This window comes from Gymnodraco acuticeps, unplaced genomic scaffold, assembly GCF_902827175.1.
Source record: "Gymnodraco acuticeps unplaced genomic scaffold, fGymAcu1.1, whole genome shotgun sequence".
NCBI lineage: Eukaryota > Metazoa > Chordata > Actinopteri > Perciformes > Bathydraconidae > Gymnodraco > Gymnodraco acuticeps.
The window spans coordinates 2,580,488-2,600,961 of NW_022990889.1; the positions used below are offsets into that span (position 1 = coordinate 2,580,488).

General features: G+C 44.0%; 1 protein-coding gene across 2 annotated transcripts in view; it reads left to right on the top strand.

Moving 5' to 3' along the window:
* The window catches only part of roraa (RAR-related orphan receptor A, paralog a), a 172,694-nt gene that overhangs the window by 149,626 nt on the left and 2,594 nt on the right, over positions 1 to 20,474 (top strand). For both annotated transcript variants that reach the window (XM_034233579.1, XM_034233580.1), the window contains 8 exons: positions 11,962 to 12,047; positions 13,976 to 14,117; positions 16,453 to 16,848; positions 17,476 to 17,597; positions 17,699 to 17,831; positions 18,793 to 18,900; positions 19,884 to 19,994; positions 20,199 to 20,311. In XM_034233579.1, coding sequence (XP_034089470.1) covers positions 11,962 to 12,047; positions 13,976 to 14,117; positions 16,453 to 16,848; positions 17,476 to 17,597; positions 17,699 to 17,831; positions 18,793 to 18,900; positions 19,884 to 19,994; positions 20,199 to 20,311 — 1,211 coding nt within the window. The remainder of the gene's footprint in view (positions 1 to 11,961; positions 12,048 to 13,975; positions 14,118 to 16,452; positions 16,849 to 17,475; positions 17,598 to 17,698; positions 17,832 to 18,792; positions 18,901 to 19,883; positions 19,995 to 20,198; positions 20,312 to 20,474) is intronic.

A 20,474-nucleotide genomic window follows, 5' to 3' on the forward strand; every position in this document is an offset into this window, starting at 1 on the left:
TGTATTCTCTCTGAGTCGCTTCTATGCTACAGTGAGGAGCCCAGCTACCGTAGACATGTACATTACTGCCCCATGCACTCTCAAGCCAAAGTACATAAATCATAATTTGGCCGCCTGCAGGGTTATTGCAATCGCTCAAAGCCAATCTTCGAAGTGTTTTATATGTTTTTTTATCTGATGATAAATCTGGTGTTATTGCACATACGTGGGGAAGACTTTTCAAGAACCCGCTGCTTGGTATTTTTCAGATTCATAAATGCTATACATCATGCGCATACAGAACATACACACTCAAGGATGAGCTGTATGGCTCTCCATGCTGCTTCTCACAGTCAAGTTTTCCATGTCATTCAACGGCACCTCGCCTTGAGTTTTATGCATTTAATGTCAGGTGGCGGAAGGTGGGGTGTCACTTCCCATTTAGGATAGTAAAATAATGTTGGATCCTTGTTGCCGTGAGGTAAGTAAAGAGATTTCCATGGGAGGCTTAGGTGTCAGCCGAGGTGTAGCGTTTCCTCTAAGTACCTAACAACATCATTGTTAATTCATAGCTATTTAATCACTTACTAGAGTAGGTGCAGAAAGGATGATCTTTGTGTCATGTTGTCTCACAAGGTAATCTCTTGTATTTCCTCGCTTAAGACCCATGCTCTAAATTTGTCACTGACTGTGTGAAACCGCATTCACCCCACGAGTTTTAGGATGAGTTTTAAGTCTGCATATTTACTGAGCTCAGTGTGGCCCTGCCTCCGCCTGCTTGACATGATTTATCTCATCCTGCCTAACTGACAGGTATTGATGTGATACAAGGATAAATGCAGTAGATTGATGGAATTAAAGCCCATGCTATTGTTCCCATGCTGTGCATCACTGACACATGTGAGACTCTTGTCTCTCATTAAAGAAAATAAATGCTTCAGGCATCCTCCCTGCAAAAGCATCAAGTTTGTGTGTGTGTGCTTATGCGCCCGTGTGTGGGAAGCTATCTCACTTGTTTTCCCTCTCTATAATCTCTCCCTCCTTGCACAATGGATTTAGCCTGGCCTTGAATGGGAGAGAGTACAAATTGTAGCTGACTCTAAACAGCTGGGCATTCACCCCGTCGACAGAGGCCTGGACATGTGATTACATTAAACAAAGAGGCGAGACCATTGATTATTTAATAAACTTCCAATTTTTGCTTGTGAAAAGGACAACATCACAAGCATAGCCATGCCCCATTGTTGAGCCTGCTTGAGTCGTACCCCTGGGCAATCCCCATTGCTTCTTATATGATGCATATAGAAATCTAATCTTAACTATGCAAAGGGGGAAAAAAGGAGAGAAGCTTTCTCCACTTTACGTGCACAGCAGGCTGTGCATCTACATTTTAGGGAGGTAGTGTTAACTCTATATTTGGATTCCATTGGAGTGGATTAAGGATTCTTTACTGCAAACCCACGGGATTCTCAGAGACATAAAAGAGGAGACTGTTTGCATCCATGCTATACAAATAATTGCAGGTTTCAAATCGAGTGTAATTTCAAGCACCAGCTATATGGGAGAGTGTGGGCTTTGATGTACAAATCCACAATTCATGGAGGATTAGCGCCCCAAAGGTTAGCAGTTGCTAATTACAGGAGATTGGTTATACATATCTAACAAGGCAAGAAGACAGCCTTAATAAATGTGAGGATTCCTCGGGAACAAGGATAAGCGGCTGTGATAAGCGCACATGTATTTGAATCACTATAGATTGATACCCTGTAATGCCCTTGTTCATAAAGTGAAAGGAAAGAAGCACTGTCTTTTCTATTGTCTCTATAAACAGCATACCTTGTGCGATATGAGATTTTCAAGATGCATTTGTGAATGCAGATTTGAGCAATCATATAAATTAACCTCTCAGATATTCTTCCTGTGTCTCCTACTGCAGCAATTTCTCTTGTACTGTATTTTGCTTGCAGCATTCAGTGCTGCATTACCATAATCCTTGGTTCCCTTCCACAAACCACCACTGGCTAAATGAATCTATTATTTTAGCCTGGAGCCGAAAAGATGCAACAAAATGCAATGCATTGAAGGGAATTAAACTTGTGATAAGCAGCACATTTTCTCTATAATAGCCTGTCTACAACAGACTTTTAACTTATAGTTGGAAGTATCAGCGCACTTGACCTTTAAATAATCTGAATGTTGTAAGCCTAAACCTTTTCAAAAGGAAATAACAATTTGCACAGTCGTTTAGTGGAGCTCCATCTCACTGCCCTGTGTGATGTTGAGTTTCCTGACCCACGGTAGCCGACCTGGCCAGTGTGGCCTTGTGTTTTCATATGGCCCTAAATTAAACATGTCCGAGCAAAGGCAGGCACTTGCTGTGCTGCGGGAAACGCTTTTTCATCTCCTAATGAATGTGCCTGAGGGGGTCCCACAGGGGGCTCCACTTCACCCCTCATTAGGCGGGGTGCTGCCTCTGCCTTCATGCTGAGGAGCAACCTCCTGTAGAGGGGCCTCCCACTTCATCTGAACGTCCCACGCTCCCCTGCCCTGGACCAGTGGACTGCACTCTCTCTCTCTCTCTCTTTTCACCTTGTCTCCACTGCGTCCCCCTCATCACAAAGCGTTCGCCTTATGGTCGCAGACCAGGGATGACAGGGATGAGAGGACTTCCGTGCTCCTAATGTCCTTTTAATGGCCTTGTTTGGTCTGTTATAGTTGTGATATATGCACACCCTTCTAATGTCCTCCAAGAGATAATCTTGAATCTCTTTTTCACACCAAGTGAAAGATGGCTTTGTTATAAAACTCGTAATTATTTATTAACTAATCAGGACTGCGTTGGATCGCCACTTTTTCCCGTCCTTATTACGCCATCAACGTGTGTGTTAAGACAGACAGGTGCTGAGGGCCAGACATGCAGTTCCTTGGTTAGCAGAGGGCTGAAGATCTGCGAGAGACCATATGTCCTGCTTTGGCTTAAAATGCCCTCGTAGTGCACCGCTGCATGTACCTACTCTCATATGGAAATATTGACAGCTTCCTGTCGTTAATGAAGCAACATAGCACGGACAATTCCCGGCTGTTTTGAGACAGCAGGAAAGAAAGGAGGGATATACTCGCTGTCAGCTGACTCAAACAGCCTTTGCAATGGCGACGGCAGAAAAGGCTGAAGAGCTGATTGTTATTCTAGAGCTTTTGGGATGAGTTTATGCAATCATTAATCTTGGCACTTGTTTATTTGCCTGGGATTAGAGCACCATGGCGCATTCACCGACACTCAGGGAAGCTGGGTTCGCAAAAGGTAGCTGCGAGCGCTCCGGCCTTCCACTGTTAGCAAAAGTGTGCAAGGAGGAAGGCATGCTTTGTGCATGGCTGCTTAATCCTGCCATGTTAAACAAAACCAGACTAGTGTTTGTAGGACTAGGAAAACAGCAGTGCAGAGGGAATGTGCCTCACATGCTGTAAGCAGTCTGTGAACTCTGTGTGGCAGTAGACACTCCTCGTGCACCCCTGTCGTCTAGGAATGCCTTTCATACGGTCTGCTACAACTGGAGGAGAGGCAGGACCACGCTGTGTTGCTCTGCATCTTCTCAGTGAGAGCAGAACATATTGTATTAACTAAACGTTTATAGAAGCAAGGCCTCGTTTTAAGCATCATGATAATGCATTTTTAAACCCCCATGGTAAAGAAGCATAAATGATTGCTTAATTTAAAATATTGTAATGACTCAATTAAATAAACTTGTTTCTCATATCACAACCATTTTTAGATATATCTATATAATATATTCACATGTTTTTGCTGCGAGCCCATCAAATATCACTTGATGCTCATCTAAATAAACACTTACTGATGTGACATAGCAGTTTGCTGACACTTAAGCAAGCCATTGACATTCATCGCCTCAGTCTACTTATCACGTCCCTGATACTGCCAGGAGCTAAATGAAATAAACAGATTGATTTTTTTATTTTGCAAGTAAATATTTTACATGGTTTGCGATCAAAACGTTTCAGTTGAATCATTGTGTACATTTAGCAGCATTGAAGATAAATGATGCATGATGGAAGTATTCCCAGTCACTTATTAAGACACTAATAGGCTAGGGCACTCTATATGGATTAGATAATTGCTCGTTTATATTCTCCCCCTGCACCTGGACAAATGGGCCTGGAAAATATTTGAAGGCCGGATACCAGCATGTTATAGTAAAAACATGGAAACTAGTGAGCGCAGTGAAGCAGGCTCTTTGAGAAAAGCTCTTCTTCTCGGGCCCCATGACACCGGTGATCTGTGGAAAGGTTGGGTGCCTCTAGTTTCAGCTCTATCAAGCTCTGGATCTTTGAGCAGCAGGATTCAGTATCACCAGCTAATGTAACAAGGCTCATTTGTCTCAATCACACGTCCCTGCTAGTATCGGCTAGCCATTGATGCCATTCATCTTCCCTGTCCTTGCCTGCTCTTTTTCAGCTGATGAAAACCAAAGACCTTCAAGCAGAATGTCAGAGCTTCTGTAAAAAGTGCTCATCAGTGCAGCCGAAAAAAACTGTGGAGGAAAGGCAGGGCTGTGTGCAGCGTTTGTTAAACTCAAATACAATAACTTTTAGATTATATTAAAGGCAGACAAACCTGCTTGTTTTGGCAACAAGTTAAAATAAATTCAAATAATAAGATGCATGTCTACATGATTTAGGAGATGTTGTGAATTTCAAGTTTTACAATCTGATGCCCATTATATTATGAACAATTAAGGCTGACGTAAACTGATATATGAACACTAACAAGCTGTAGGGGAAGAACACCACAATGTAAAGCTGGAGCTCATCGAGGATGTAGTCTTGGGCATTTGTATTTTTATAATCTTATCTGCAGTTAGAAATGCTAATTCCTGTTATATTCCTGAAACAATATAACAATTTTCAAAGGGAAGTTATTAATAAATGCACATCTTACACTGTGGCTCCTTATTATGTATTTTTTGGAGAGATATTACATGATGACATTACAATCATAGTGGGGTTTTTTTTCTCTTCAGCTGATGTCATGTTCAATGGCAATTCTGACTTGTGCCATAACTGCAGACTTATGCAGAGCTTCCCTCTTCGATGGTGCAAATCAAGATCGTGATCACTATCTGGCCCGTGCAGCCGGCCTGCGTTGTCTGGAAACATGTTTTCCTAAGGAGACCACAGAGGGACAATTACTGTCAGCTGAACTATTCAGCCTGCTCTCCATGTGTGTTCTGGCTGCATGCCTCTGACCCACTGACCCTGAGCAGCAGCATGAGACGGGACCCCCAGCCTCCCGCCTCTTTTACCCCCACTACTCCACCCCAATATCCACCATCACTGAAACATCCAAACATTGACTTTTCAAGTCTTTAAAATGCAAAAATAAAATGCTCATATACTCTGTCAAGCCTCTGGCAAAAAGACAATGCAGGAAGTTGTATGGGTGTAAGTTTTGATTTCTTTGTGTGAAACAGTATAAATTCAAAAATCCTGGTTGTCTTACAAAAAATGCATACTAATGCAGCAATTATAGGAGGAAGGAAGTTGTACAGTGTGGCAGTAGCAAATTCCCTGGTGCAATGGAACAAGGCTCTTTGTTGTTATGTAAAGGTTTCTGCGTGTAATTGCAGTGGATGTTTTGAGGGATTCATTATTTCTATATTCCTGTGTTTTTCTAAAGGAGCCGACTAGGCTGCTGTCCCTGCAGGGAGATGGGGAGCTGAGAGGTGCTTAACTAAGGCACTGTACCACAATCAAGGCTTTAACCAATGCCTACTTAGTGCAAGTGGTCAGACTAAAGGTTCAGAAGCATCACATGATCCCCAGCTAGGGCTTAGAATTCAAACGGCGGCTCCTGCACCAGTCAATCAGTCGGTCCTGTGTGATTTCAGCCTCAGTGATCTTGAGCTTCGGTGCATCCCAATGCCTTGCTGAACAATGCATGAGTCAAGCAAACAATGCACAAGCATCTCTGGCTCTGACTTGTAAAAAACGTCCATCCCCCTTCAAAAATGCATGTCATTTAATAGAGGGTTTATCACATATGAATTTATGAAGGACCCAAACCAAATGATCTAAATAGTTAGACAAAAACATGTAAATATTTGCAACACCGATTTTTTTTCGGCTGATAGAATGCATAAGTGAGTGCTGTCTACAGATTGTATTTTGCCATCAGAGTAAACAGTGTGAGCGTTTCTCCCTCCTGGCACACATGCACGCACAAACGCACACGGAGGGGGCGTGCCCTCCGGTCCCTAGCACCCGGGCACAACTTCACTTGTCACTGCAGTCACAGACAAAATTGGGATAGGTGGGGGAAGATGGATCGAGGGAGGTAAGGAGTGATGGGGAGAGAGAGATTTGAGCTCAGGTGGGGCAGACATGGGAGGGGAGAGCAGCGTCGCACACATGCTATCCTTCATGGTGCTCGTCTGTTCGGTAAACCCAGGCTTTTGTTGTTTCCCCTGGAGTGTAGGCATGCAGACTCCCAGTCAGGAAGCTCGTCAATCTTTGCCACAACAATACATAAATTAGTGCCCAAATTACTGTTACGCCGGTGGAGAAAGAGACATTGAGAGAGATGTCTTGTGCTGCGGTTTGGGAATACATCTTCCCCTCTCCTGCTCCCCCTCATAGAGTGTGTCAGAATGCACTTCAGTAAAACAGTCAAGTAAATACAGGGAGAGACATGAAGAGAGAAGCACTGCTGTGTTGTACAGGCATCTAGAGTTGGGCGGTTTTGAAATATTAATGGGCCTCACACACAAACAAACACAGATATGTACGCATGAGTTCATCCAAAAAGCCGCCCAGGGCGAGGGTCCAGACCTGAGCATTAGCAAAGTCACTGCACTGCTATGAAGGAATAATAGGGAAAGGCTTAAAATGCCTATCTTTTGCAACGGAAATATCTTCAAATATACAGTAGCTGGTCTCCAGTGAAGGGGGATCACTGCTTAGGCAGCTAAATGATTGGAGGGGAATTAGCAAGACGCAGCATAGAGACATCAAAATGTGTCAATTATGTCTTTCCTTGCTCTAATCCCTCTGGTCAGAATGTTTTTTTGATGACTTCAGCATGTGTATAGGTTGAATGGAAGCTGTTTAAAGTGATGATACAGAGTTTCGGTCTGCAGGTGGATTTCTGTACAGTGCTGTGTGTCTTCTTTGTGCTAAAACCAGCAAATGCCATTAGAGCAGCTCTATGGTAATATGCCAACAGCCCCCATCCCTAAACAAATAACACATTTATACTATTCAGCCTGTGTTCTGTGCCACGACTGTCCTTTGCCGCTGACATTCACATAACCTTTCTTCTGCTGCATAAATGGGAATAAAAAAGTATTGTGTTGTGCAGCTTCACATGACAGCAGAGCCTGGCAGATGAAAAGAGGCAGAATCCTGATTCCAGCTCTTGTTAGGCTGTCGTCTCTGTACAGCAAGATCTGACTGTCACGGGTATCTGTTTAAAGAAGACTCTTTATCAACCGACAACTGATCTCAACCGCCAAATAGGAAGTTCATGTAGCAAATGAATAGCTAGGAGCACATAATGAAGCAGGAACATTGCACAGTGCACTTTTGCCAGCTGTTTCAGAGCCTCTGGTGTTTGTCTGTTGACCATGTGTAAATGCTCTGGTATTCAGACTTTTTTATAACAGTCTTGAGAGCAGGCATGTGATCCTTTTTAAGCTTTTGTTTGCTTTTGTTGCAATAATATAAAAAAGGGGGAAGTATTATTAACACAGTTTGTCTGATGGGAAAGCATTGTTAATCTGCTCATAATGCTGTGCTCTGTTCAGTTCCTTACATAATGTCTGACATGAGCCCGCTGGCTTGCGTCACTCTGTCATTGACAGCTGTCAACACAACACGGCGACACACACAGATACGCACCAATACACTCACTCACACACCACCATGCACAGAGGCAAATGTGTGTTTTTTTTCCCACAACTGCTTCACATTTTTTTCAGAATGTGTGTTGTAGATGAGCCAATGATAAAAAGAGAAAACGCCATAGACAGGTCAGTATACAGAAGCCTTGATTTCAGACCTCAGTTATTGTACACACCTATCATGAATCATCGGGCAATGAGAAAATGATTTAATGGTCCAATCGAGTAATGGGTTAAGCCATCAGCATTATGACGGTGGCCTGGGCCTGGCTCTGTAATGTTAGGGATAATCTTAATCCTTCGATGTTATGTCAGTAGTCCAAGGGTTCAGTGCAAACAGCCGGGACATTTTGACAAGTGATTTCCCATGTTTGCACAAGCATGTAGGATTTTTAGTTTTCACTTTTTTTTGGTTACAAGCATGCTAGATTGAAAATATAAACAATATCATTCTAAAAGGTATTGGCTCATCCTTATTGCATATCATTATTTTTCATTAAGAATTCACATAGCCTATTGACATTTCACTTATTTGTCCATACATCTCTCCGCTTCATAATTTCAATATCTCCTGTGAATGATTTTGAAGCACAACTACATTTGCAGTGCATATGGAGGAAGTGTTCTTGTCTGACGCTGTCTGTCTATCCAGTGCTCATAACAATATAAACAGTGACAGGGCCCTTGTAAGCTGTTAGTGTGCATTTGGCAAATTGTTCTTGGTGTTCACATTTGACTGTCACTTTCCAGGCCTTTGATAATGTAGTGTAGTTAAGCAGTGGGTTGATCTGAGGGCTGTGCAGAAGACAGTGAAGGGCACTGGGTGAAAAAGAGGAGGCCTAGCTGCCCTATTGTACATGTGCTCTGAGTGACACGTCATCCCCTCAAAGTGCCTGCTAGTGTGGTGAGTCAGTGTCCTTGAACTGCTCAACCACAGACAGACAAAGAACACGCTTTAGCATTGGGCTTGACTGTCTCCTCTCTCTGCCATGCCCATTGTCCAAGACACCCATGCCAGGCTGCAACGCTGCATACAGGAAATCAGTGTTGAGCCGCAGTCCGACCCTTATGGTTATGCGCAGTGTGATTGTGCTGCAGTGTGAATCACACATAATCTTGGCGTCTCAGCAGGTGTCTTTGAAGTGGACTGCGTGCAGAGGCCACATCGCAGCGCTATGAGGAGCGTCAGGCGGTTGGGATGGGCTTTAGCATGGCTGCCCGTCTAACTGTGCCTGTCTTTGATGTCGTAAACAGAGCAGGCAGTGCTGGCTGGCAGGCAGGCAGGCGCAGTGAATGGGATCAGTGGCACTGCGATGGTCAAGCTCAAGCAAGCCAGCAGCTGCCTGTTTCACACCAAGAGGCAGTTAACACCGCAGCTCATGTCAATATATATTGACTGCCAGATTGGTAGTGTTTATAAGTTCAGGCCTTTTTGTTTGAATGTCTCTCTGCTGTGAATTCATTTTGAATCATCCTCAGTGTCCAAAGTGTAGCTTAGGGGCCTCATGACCAGTCACTCAAGAGGACAACTGTAACAATAATACAGATATACAAACACTGACTTAGTCTGATGCTGTAGGTGACTTTATGGTGTATTTGAACTCCATTGTATCATTGCCGGGTATTTATTCTCCTTGACCCCCCTCTCCACATCTTTTTGAAAGCAGCTTATCCTACTGTGAAAATTACTATATGTTCAAACAGAGGTCTTTTCTTATACAAGAGACTACAGAGCCTGCCTCAGCCGGTCCAGAAACAAACCCTTTTTACTGTTGAGTGCACAGAGCATCCAGGGGCTTGTGCAGCGGTGGAGTGAGAGGGTGTTAGCTGGTGAGGCTATGTGCACTCAGGTCTTCCTGCTGCAGATAGGGCTTTGTGAGGCATGCTCGTGTATGTGTATGCCCTGCCCGGCCTGGCACCCCCGCGTCTCTACTCCCACTGCTTTCACCTGATGTGGCACAGCCTCTGTCAGGCCTGAACGAGCGCCTGGCCAGCTCCGCTTCTTCAGGAGAGATGAAGGCATCTCAGAGCTATGCTGTGGGGGTGGGGGAAGCAAGCAGCAGCCTAAGCCTGGAGCTATCAGAGGCTGGAGCTCAGAGCCAAAAGCCTGTGGGCTGGATAGGGTGGGTGGAAGCTTGGCTTAACTTTGGCAAGACATGCATAGGCACAGCCCTGCACTGCCACCCAATGGCTGGGGCCTGTCACTACAACCTTTAGCTCACCATAACCACAGCTAGTCATAATTACAGCACGCTTCAGTTGTTGTGAGTGCATGTCAGAACAAATTATGTAAGTAATGAGGCTGAAAACGCTAAAGGAGTCGAAACACACTGCACTGCTAATGCTCATGCAGGGAGAACACAAAAACAAACAATAGAGTGCACTCGTAAGATAGACCTTACCGAAATAACAAGCAACTGCGCACAGTAAGGAAAAGATTAATTATAAATTAACCCTCTCAGTTAGGTTGTCACAGACCGCCTACTGCCTGGATTTCACTCTAATCCGGGCCGACGAGGTGCAGTGCCCTCTATTGTATGTGAGAATCACAAATCGCAGGAGCTGTTGTCTGGAGGAGAATTAATTGTGCATGTTCCACCACTCCCTTTTGTTAATTTTACTAAAATGTAGGCTAATTCCATGTAAACATGGCCGGTCTTGTTGACTCCAGCAGCGCGAGGAGAACAGACACAGATTCCTGAATGAATAGAGTGTGGCTCCGGGGTTAGTGGATTAGAGGCTCTGTGTTAAGGGCCTCTCCAGGGCATGCCTGAGGGACAAGGACATTATCCACATGACACATTACAAGCTCCCAGGCAGATGATTAAAATGGGCAGGGATCTCTGGATTGAACTTTAGCAAAAGTACTTTTGATGTGATCAAACTGGTTTAAAGAGGTTGGATGTTAAGGTGTACGAGGGATATTTGAAGCTCCTAGTCTTTGCAAGAGACAGTTAGGCCTGGCTAGAGGGGGAGGCTGATGTAACACTTTGACATAGCGAATATATCTCCACTTGTTTAATTATTATAATTTTTATAGCATCTTATTAATTCAAAAATCATAATATTCCTACCCTAATTGGTAAAGACTTGTGTTGCAATAGCTCTGATTGGTTGGCTGCATGGCTGGTTGCAGAAAAAGCATTACATGGTGAGGAAATATCCTGCGGTGATCTTTCCTCGATTTAGATCAGATAGCGGATTTTGTCTGGCGCTGCAGTGCACTGTAGGGATGGTGGGACTGAGATGCTGGAGATGTGGAGGAAGGCTGCGAGATAGAGATCTCCGGAGGGAGAGAAAGACAGGCGGGAGTGGGGCAGAGGGGGAGGTGGAGGTGGAGAGGGATGTAGCATCGGTGGCTGCAGTGATGAAGCAGAGAGCAGCGGGACGAGCTGGGAGTTCTGTGTCTCTGATGTGTGTGTGTTCTGTTGTGTTGCCCTGTGGTCCGCTCCTGAAGAGAAGGCCAACGATGGATGAGGCCTGTCCTCTCTGTGCCTTTGTCCTCTATGGCGGGTATATCACAGGCCTGTCAACAGCACAGCATCACAGCCACTGAACACTTTTCCCTGTGGCATATACAGAAGAAGAGAGTAGCAGCAAAGTGGCCATGTTGTGAGTCTTTGTGGATTAACTCCTGAGGTTTTTATGGTTTTGAAGTTTAAGAGAATTCAAGAAGTCAAGTTTTCCACCAGCGAATATGTTGCCTTATGAGACCTATAAGCCTTTGTCATTGCACAAGACTATTGGTACTACGGCACTGTATTAAGGTTTATCGGTCGATGGGTTTTTCCTTGTGTAAATTGTATTTACATTAGCTGCTTATGAATACTTAAAATGGCATTCTCCAATCACTCTCTCTCTCACACACACACACCACATTTCCATCTCTGTAAATATTCAGCTAATGCTCTGTGGAAGTACAGATTCAAAAACCACCGGATAAGGTGTTTTTAGAAGCACAGTGCTCTTTCATGTACCAACATGGATCCATGGTGAGGGTGTTGTACAGTGACTTGTGACAGCAAAATGTTGATTTTTTATTTATTTTGTTTCCTTTTCTTCTCTGCAGCTCAAATCGAAATAATTCCCTGCAAGATCTGTGGAGACAAATCATCAGGCATCCATTACGGTGTGATAACATGTGAAGGCTGTAAGGTAAGCATCAAGTGTGTGTGTGTGTGTGTGTGTGTGTGTGTGTGTGTGTGTGTGTGTGTGTGTGTGTGTGTGTGTGTGTGTGTGTGTGTGTGTGTGTGTGTGTGTGTGTGTGTGTGTGTGTGTGTGTGTGTGTGTGTGTGTGTGTGTGTGTGTGTGTGTGTGTGGTGTGTGTGTGTGTTGTGTGTGTGTGTGTGTGTGTGTGTGTGTGTGTGTGTGTGTGTGTGTGTGTGTGTGTGTGTGTGTGTGTGTGTGTGTGTGTGTGTGTGTGTGTGTGTGTGTGTGTGTGTGTGTGTGTGTGGTGTGTGTGTGTGTGTGTGTGTGGGAAATAAAGTTGCTTGCTAGGAAAAACGTTTGAAAATGTTGCAGAAATTTTACAATGATTTAGAAAAAGGCGAGGTGAAGAACATGATCATTAAAGTGGTCAAGCACCACAGAGGACATCACAGAAAACTACAATTAGTAGGACAAAGTCATCTCTCTGCCATGCTCTGCCTTTCCCTCCCAGGGACATGTCTTTTCACAGTTTTTTGTCTGCTTCTGCTGCAGCCTGCTCTTCTTGAAATAAAATGATCAAAAGGAGAGTGCTTTGAATTATAGCAGATTGTTGGCTGTTTGCTACAGTGTTGCTTCCATTGAAGCCGCCTTTTGTACTGTTTCAAATACGCCAGCCATTCACAGTGAGGGAATTTTGTGCTTAGTGTATTCTTGTCCCTGTGCTTGTCACCAAGCACATCATTAGCATTCCTCAGCCAGCATGCACCTTTACTGTTTTCGTGTGTGTGTGTGTGTGTGTGTGTGTGTGTGTGTGTGTGTGTGTGTGTGTGTGTGTGTGTGTGTGTGTGTGTGTGTGTGTGTGTGTGTGTGTGTGTGTGTGTGTGTGTGTGTGTGTGTGTGTGTGTGTGTGTGTGTGTGTGTGTGTGTGTGTGGTGTGTGTGTGTGTGTGTGTGTGTGTGTGTGTGTGTGTGTGTGTGTGTGTGTGTGTGTGTGGTGTGTGGGTGTGTGTGTGTGTGTGTGTGTGTGTGTGTGTGTGTGTGTGTGTGTGTGTGTGTGTGTGTGTGTGTGTGTGTGTGTGTGTGTGTGTGTGTGTGTGTGTGTGTGTGTGTGTGTGTGTGTGTGTGTGTGTGTGTGTGTGTTAAGGAGAGCGCGCCGCCCGCAGGAGAGCGCGAGGGACCAGTTCTTCCCAGTGCTCTTCTCCCTCACAAAGGAGCTGGAAGGAACAAACCACTAAAGAATAAACTGCTGAAATCTATCTTTAATGATTGCTAATTAGTCCACAGCAGAGAGGCCTCTAATGATATGTGCGAGTATAAAAGTTTGGACCATAAATCATAGCATTATTAAAGAGTGCTGCTTGTCACTGGCAGTTATAGCCTGGTTCCATAATGGCGTCCATTATAAAGCAACTTGGCAGCTGTCAGCTGTTTTCTTGTAATTAAACAGCCAATGAGCAGCTAATTAAGACATATGTGTATGGAGCCGTGGAGTGGGGCATGTTAATGATGTGCTGGATTCAATTCATTAAGTCAAAGTATGAGGAATCCAGTCAGTGTGCATTCTCAATCCTTTAGCACTGCACATGCCGGTGCTGCGTTAATCAACACTAATAACCCCACTGAAGAAAAATACCATCCACTGTTATCATTCCTACCCAAACACACCACCCTCATGCTGTACACGCTGGTGAAATGAAGCGCTCTTTGAATGCCAGATGTTACAGCATAACAGCCAGGAAAATAATGTCAGTAGTATTATTACCTAATGTTTGGCAGCAGTCAAATAGAAATATCACCACTAGGAATACAGTAAATCACTATCAATCAGTAATGAATTGTATCAGACACTAAAACATTATGAAGACATAAATTGATTCTGCAGTCCCAGAACATTTGGTCCACTCTCAGTGTTTCCATGCCCCTTCCTTTTTGCAGGGCTTCTTCAGGAGGAGTCAGCAGAGCAATGCAGCCTACTCCTGCCCCCGTCAGAAGAACTGCCTGATCGACCGCACCAGCCGCAACCGCTGCCAGCACTGCCGGCTGCAGAAGTGCCTGGCAGTGGGCATGTCACGAGATGGTAAGTGCCTGATGGAAAAGGTGGGTGGAAACAGCAGGGTGACATAGTGAGTCAGGGGAGGTGAAGAGCCCAGGTTCAAGCCCCTGTGTGGGCAAGGATCTGCTGGAGTGCCTTTGAACCAGCGCTTCAGAGATGCTGTGTGACCTCCCTATTAAGGCAAGCAAGAGAAGACCTAATTCCCTCAGGAGATCAAAATATATTTTGTCATTTTCAGGAAATTATTGATAGTGGTTATTTGTGATAAAATTGGATTAAAAGAGCAATAACACATAAAAGGAGAGTAGATTTTCTGATGTAAACTAGTCAGCATCTTCTTACAGCAGGAAGTGCAACTTTTTGGAGTGCGCAGGAAAAAAAGTGTCCTTATCTGGGTATATATTAAGAGGTAATCGGTAAAGATTTTGAGCTTGAGGTATATTAAAGAAAGAGTAGTAAAACCAACAACATTATAACAAATGTGTGCTTTTACATATAAATGAAAACCTGTGAGCTTTTCTCTATTAAGCTGTTCATTCCTAACCCTATAGCGTGTGGTACTTAGAGATGCAATATCAGACAAATAATTGAAACAATATTTAATATAAATTCAAAGTTAAAAGTAATTTTTCCTAAAAGAAAAAGCTGTTTTTAGCCTTTTCAAACATTTAAGATGTGCTGCTTTTCTTTATTCTCACATCATATTAAAGTGAATAATCTTTTTTTGAGAAAGTCGGATAGACATTTATATATATTTCTTTAAAATGAGTAGACCAAAAGATTAATTGATTTATCAATCCAAAATAATCTGCAGATTAATTGATAATAAATATGCAGCTCTAGTACTTTCTATATTTAGGTATGGAGACAGAGAAAACACACACAGGTACAGATAATGACCGTCATTATTCTCAAAGAGACACAACACATATCCCAATATAACTGTGACACGAACACATGCTAAGAAGGCAGTCTATGTTCATTGTCTGCCTGTAGCAGGTGAGTGCTTTGTCTGCGGGACTAATTTGTTGCTGTGAAAGAAACTAGGTTTGATGAAATAGGAGGTTATTAGAGGTTGTCATTAGTGCTGCTGCAGCTGAGATGCTGTAATGGGAGCACACAGGTGGGGATATGTGCTGGAGTGCTCCTGCTGAGCCAGGCTGGGCCAGTCCAGACTGGGCTGAGCTGAGGTACATTTGTCAGAACAAAGCCTCTCTAATATTTTCTCTTTTAGTAAAACACACACAGGAATTCACACGGAAATGAGAAAACTTGAACATACATGCACAGAGGCTGGCCTTTCTTTATGCACACTACTTAAATGCAGTTACCCACTCACGCATAACTATTCATAAATGAGAATGAACACAGACGTAGATTAGCACTTATGAGTGCCTTTGCATAGCCAAACACACTTACACACACGTATACACACAAACTCAGGACAGCGAAGGTGACTCTTGCCTTCACTCAACACACCAGAGCCCATCTGCCTGCACTCTCTTCCTTGTGGCTCAATTCACCTTCCACTGAGCCTAGACAAACACAAACACACACACACACACATACTGTGATCGGCTGTCATCCTGCCAGGCCAAAACGCTGGCCAAAGAGTTTTCTCAGTCCCAATGTGTAGTCTGGAAGCCTTGAAACAGGAGGCAGTAACTTAGCTAGTTTTATGTTTGAGTGGCTGGTAAGCTGTTAGTCACTTCCCACTTGTGCCTCTTTACTTTAGTAATAATATATGTCACTACTGATCCCTCCTGAAATATGGGAATTAGTTTATTTTGTATCAGTGTTATCTGTTAAAAGTGCATATCCCTCTTGTGTACTGTACTGTAATGTACTGTAGATCAGTATAGGGGAGTATGATGCTCAAAGCAGGCATATCCTGCTGTCATAGTAACATATGACTTCAGATAGACTAGTGTTGTGTCACTGTGTCATGGGAGGCACAACTCTCTGAATGACATACACATTTGAATAGCAAATAGGGAATTAATATGCCCAGAAATCCCTAATTTAATATTTTCCTTGGCCAAACAACACATTTTGTTCAAGCAAGTATTTGTTTTTGGTTCAATTACATAGCATTTTGCCAATGTGACAGATCATTTGATAAGTCTACTTGTGTTGGTAACCCACTGGTAATATTAGTTTACTTATCAGAGAGTAAATATTAAAAATCAACTATTAAATTAACACTCTAAAATCAAGTTTAAAACAAATTTCACATTTCTTGAAGAGATATGCACTCATTTAACCTGGTCTTTCATTCGATTTTATAAATGTATTATTTGTATTGTTTGTGATGTTTCCCTTGTGTCTGACATTTTTATTTTGTATTGTCCTTTCACAGCGGTGAAGTTTGGCCGCATGTCGAAGAAGCAGCGGGACAGCCTGTACGCTGAGGTGCAGAAGCACCGGCTGGCGCAGGCGCAGCGTGAACACCAACAACAGCCAGGAGAGGCGGAGCCACTCACACCTAGCTATGGCCTCTCAGCCAATGGCCTCACAGAGCTTCATGACGACCTCAGCGGCTACATGGATGGTCACACTCCTGATGGCAGCAAACCAGACTCTGCCGTCAGCAGCTTCTACCTGGACATCCAGCCGTCTCCTGACCAGTCAGGCCTGGACATCAACGGCATCAAACCGGAGCCCATCTGCGACTTTGCCCCCGGCTCTGGCTTCTTCCCCTACTGCTCCTTCACCAACGGAGAAACCTCCCCTACAGTGTCTATGGCTGAACTAGGTAAGAAGCAGGAAAGAGACAGGGGGGATACGAAAGGAGAAACAGCAAAATGGAGGAGGGGGGGAGAACAACTCAACCGTGGGGCAAACGACACAAAGGTTGCTTAAAATAGCAGGAGGTTGGAGACTCATCTCCAACACTCATTAAAAGAGCCTCTTTTTTGTAATTAGTTTCCATTAATTAGGGCCAATCAGGATCCAGCAGGGCAGGCGTCTGGGGAAATCATTTCTTTAGGCTCCCCTGTGCCTAGGAACTCCTTTTAACAGATGTGTTTTCAAAACCATTTAAATTCTTATACTCAATATTTCTCTCCGAGAAAATGTGACCTTTGTCTCAGTGAGTAACGTGGCGCCCCTCCTCCTCTCCGTGCATTTGTGTCATAACTAAATTGGCTTTGCCTCAACCTTAAGTTATGAGCTTCCTGTAGGCAGTAAAAGGAAATGTCAACAAGCCTTTTCCCAGTCAAAAAAAACTCCACGCGTATCCGCCTCTCCTCCTTTTTGAACGCTCAGTAAATAAATCTTCTTTTCCTGTGGCACATTCCAGCACATTACATACGTAGCCTTGTGAGAAACATTCAGATCTCAACTGTAATCTTGTGGGTTTCTGACGGTGGTTTTGTTGCAGAGCACCTGGCCCAGAACATCTCCAAGTCCCACATGGAGACATGTCAGTACCTGAGGGAGGAGCTGCAGCAGATGACCTGGCAGGCCTTCCTGCAGGAGGAGGTGGAGAGCTACCAGAGCAAGGTACTTTGACCACAACTGGGCCTGTGCTGGCCTCCACAGCAGTTACAGTCATCAACTCCATTGTTTTAAGATAACCTATTCTTTGTCTTTTGTGTTCTTAGCCCCGGGAAGTCATGTGGCAGCTGTGTGCTATCAAAATAACGGAGGCCATTCAGTATGTGGTGGAGTTCGCCAAGCGCATCGACGGCTTCATGGAGCTGTGTCAGAACGATCAGATAGTGCTACTGAAAGCAGGTATGACAGCCTGTCAACATGGCCTGCTGCCGTCAAACTCACCCACCACCCCCCTCTGGCATTGTCACAAGGGCGTAGCTGACCTGACTGCACAAAGCCCTCTTCCTCACATGCACAGACAGTGTCCCAGGGAGGAGACCCCACCCTGCCGATTTCCTCTTTTTGTCTCTGTCGCTCTCTATTTTCTTCTGTTCATTACATGTAGCAACGATGGACACAGCATTAGATAAGCAATGTGTTTCTAAGTTCAGATAATGCCTATCATGACGGCTGACATTCCCCTCTCTTTTTTCACACATCGATTGATGTCTGCTTATTCAAACTGCTCTCATGAACACATACTAAGAGAATATTAAATAAAGCTATGGCACTCTGTCACCTATGTATGCATAAATATAGACACTCGAACACACAGATACAAACACACAGCGCATGCAGCAATCAAATATATCTCCCGGGTCTTTCCCTGAGTATTATTTACATTAGCACAGCCAATATGAATATTGAAATAAAGACTGAGATCCCTTGTCAGACATGACATTTAAAACAGTAGCATCTCCCTTAGAGGCAGTAATGGCTGCTGTTACATTTTTCTTGATCCTCTTATCCACTCCCACAGAGTGCTACAAAATTGCAGGATGGAATACATTCTCTACCTATTTTGCTAAATAAAGGTTGAATGAATAAGCACTGTCACTACTGAATAAAGCACATTTGTTATCTGGCAGGTTATTATGGAAGAGTAGCCTTCAGTCTGTGATATTATCATCTGCAGAGGTGTTTCTTTTTCTTCCTTTGATGGCAGGCTTCTTTATTTCAAAGTGGATTTGTTTTTCATATTGTTGAAGAATAGCACAAAGCACAATCATGTGTTTTGCACTCCTTACTGATGTGTAACTGTTAGGGGGGGGAAAAGAAACAACGCTCAGATTCAGCATCTTGTTCCTGTCTGTCTCCACAGGCTCTTTGGAAGTTGTGTTTGTCAGAATGTGCCGTGCCTTTGACTCGCAAAACAACACCGTCTATTTTGATGGAAAGTATGCCGGACCTGATGTGTTCAAGTCATTAGGTAAGTGGAGTGGGTGTATATGTGTGTGTGGGTGGATGTGTGCATGTTTGAATGAGCTTGCATGTGGGTGTTTGTATTCTGCAGTGCATCTGTGTGTGTTTCTTACAGTGTCTCACTCCTTCCCTTGGTGTAATAGCCAAAATTAGAGTGTGCTGTGCTGTTTAACACAATGCTGGGGGCCTGAAAGCCAACCCTGAGCATGCTTCCTAGCCTCACCTGCAATTCTGTCTCTGCAGTGGTTATTTATGGTGAAGAGAGATGTTAGGCCGGCTCGGCTGCATATAGCTCCTGTAACTGTGGAATATATAAAGCCAGACGGAGAATCTTTAGGGAGAGCGCTATCAAAACCATCATTGATAGTTTGATATAAAACATCTCGGGTGAAAGCAAATAGCAATCGTGTTTGACTGCCATGACATTAGTTTCACTCTTACGATGGATTTTCATGCATTTTCGACTGCCTTTTGACGGAGAAAGATGTAAATGTGTCCCCGCGGTGGTAGTAAAAATGCTGAATTCTGTTTCTTGGTGTATGTTTCCATTCCTTTTACCTCTATGCTTGTGTGTGAATGAGCATGTGTATGTGTCCCGGCTTCGAGAGTCCCAGTGTCCTGTGTGTTCTGTACAGAGGGGTCTGCGGCAGGGGAGGCAGAGTGATGGGCTTCCCGAGCTGCGGTGGCATCCGGCTGTCTCTCTCTATCCCCGATAATTGATTTAACTAAAAGCCTCAATAGTGACCTCATTTTGGCTTGCATAACACCACCCAACTGCCAAAAGTGACTCGTCTGGGAGGCAAAACTCAGTAAAAAATTGCCTGTTCTGCTTAAGATGCTCCCATGTGCTGTCAGCATGCCGCTCTTTTTCATTCCTTCTCCTTCCTCTCCGCTCCCTGTGTGCCTCTCTCCCAATAAAGATCAAGAGTGAATGTTGTTCTTTGGTCTTCCTCATCCTAAGCCCTCTCTCTGTGTCCTTTGCTGTGGCAGGCTGTGACGATTTGATCAGCTCCGTCTTCGAGTTTGGGAAAAACTTGTGTTCTATGCACCTGTCTGAGGATGAGATCGCCCTGTTCTCCGCCTTCGTGTTGATGTCTGCTGGTAGGTGTCACTCACAGAGCAAAGAGGAAAAAATAAGTAGACGCACAATCAGCACGACAAGGAACGCTGTTGCCCTCCTGTTTCCTCTGTCAATTAGTTCCATATATTAGTGCCACTTCATCATTACTTTGAGCCAAGTTGACTTTTTAAGGGCCTACGTGTGTTTTTTACAGTAATTAAAAGTTGTTATAATTTACTTTCCAGACCGATCTTGGCTCCAGGAGAAAGTGAAGGTGGAGAAACTCCAGCAGAAGATCCAACTGGCCCTCCAGCACGTCCTGCAGAAGAACCACAGAGAGGATGGTATTCTTACAAAGGTACAGTGCGCTGCAGTACACACATCCATTACTTCTGAAAGTGTCTGTCTGCTCAGCAGGCTCTACACTTGTAGCAGTTTAATCTCCCACTGTTTAGGATCTTTATCCACAGGCCATCAACCATTTTAGTGTGTTAGATTAAACTAAAACAGACAGAGGAAGT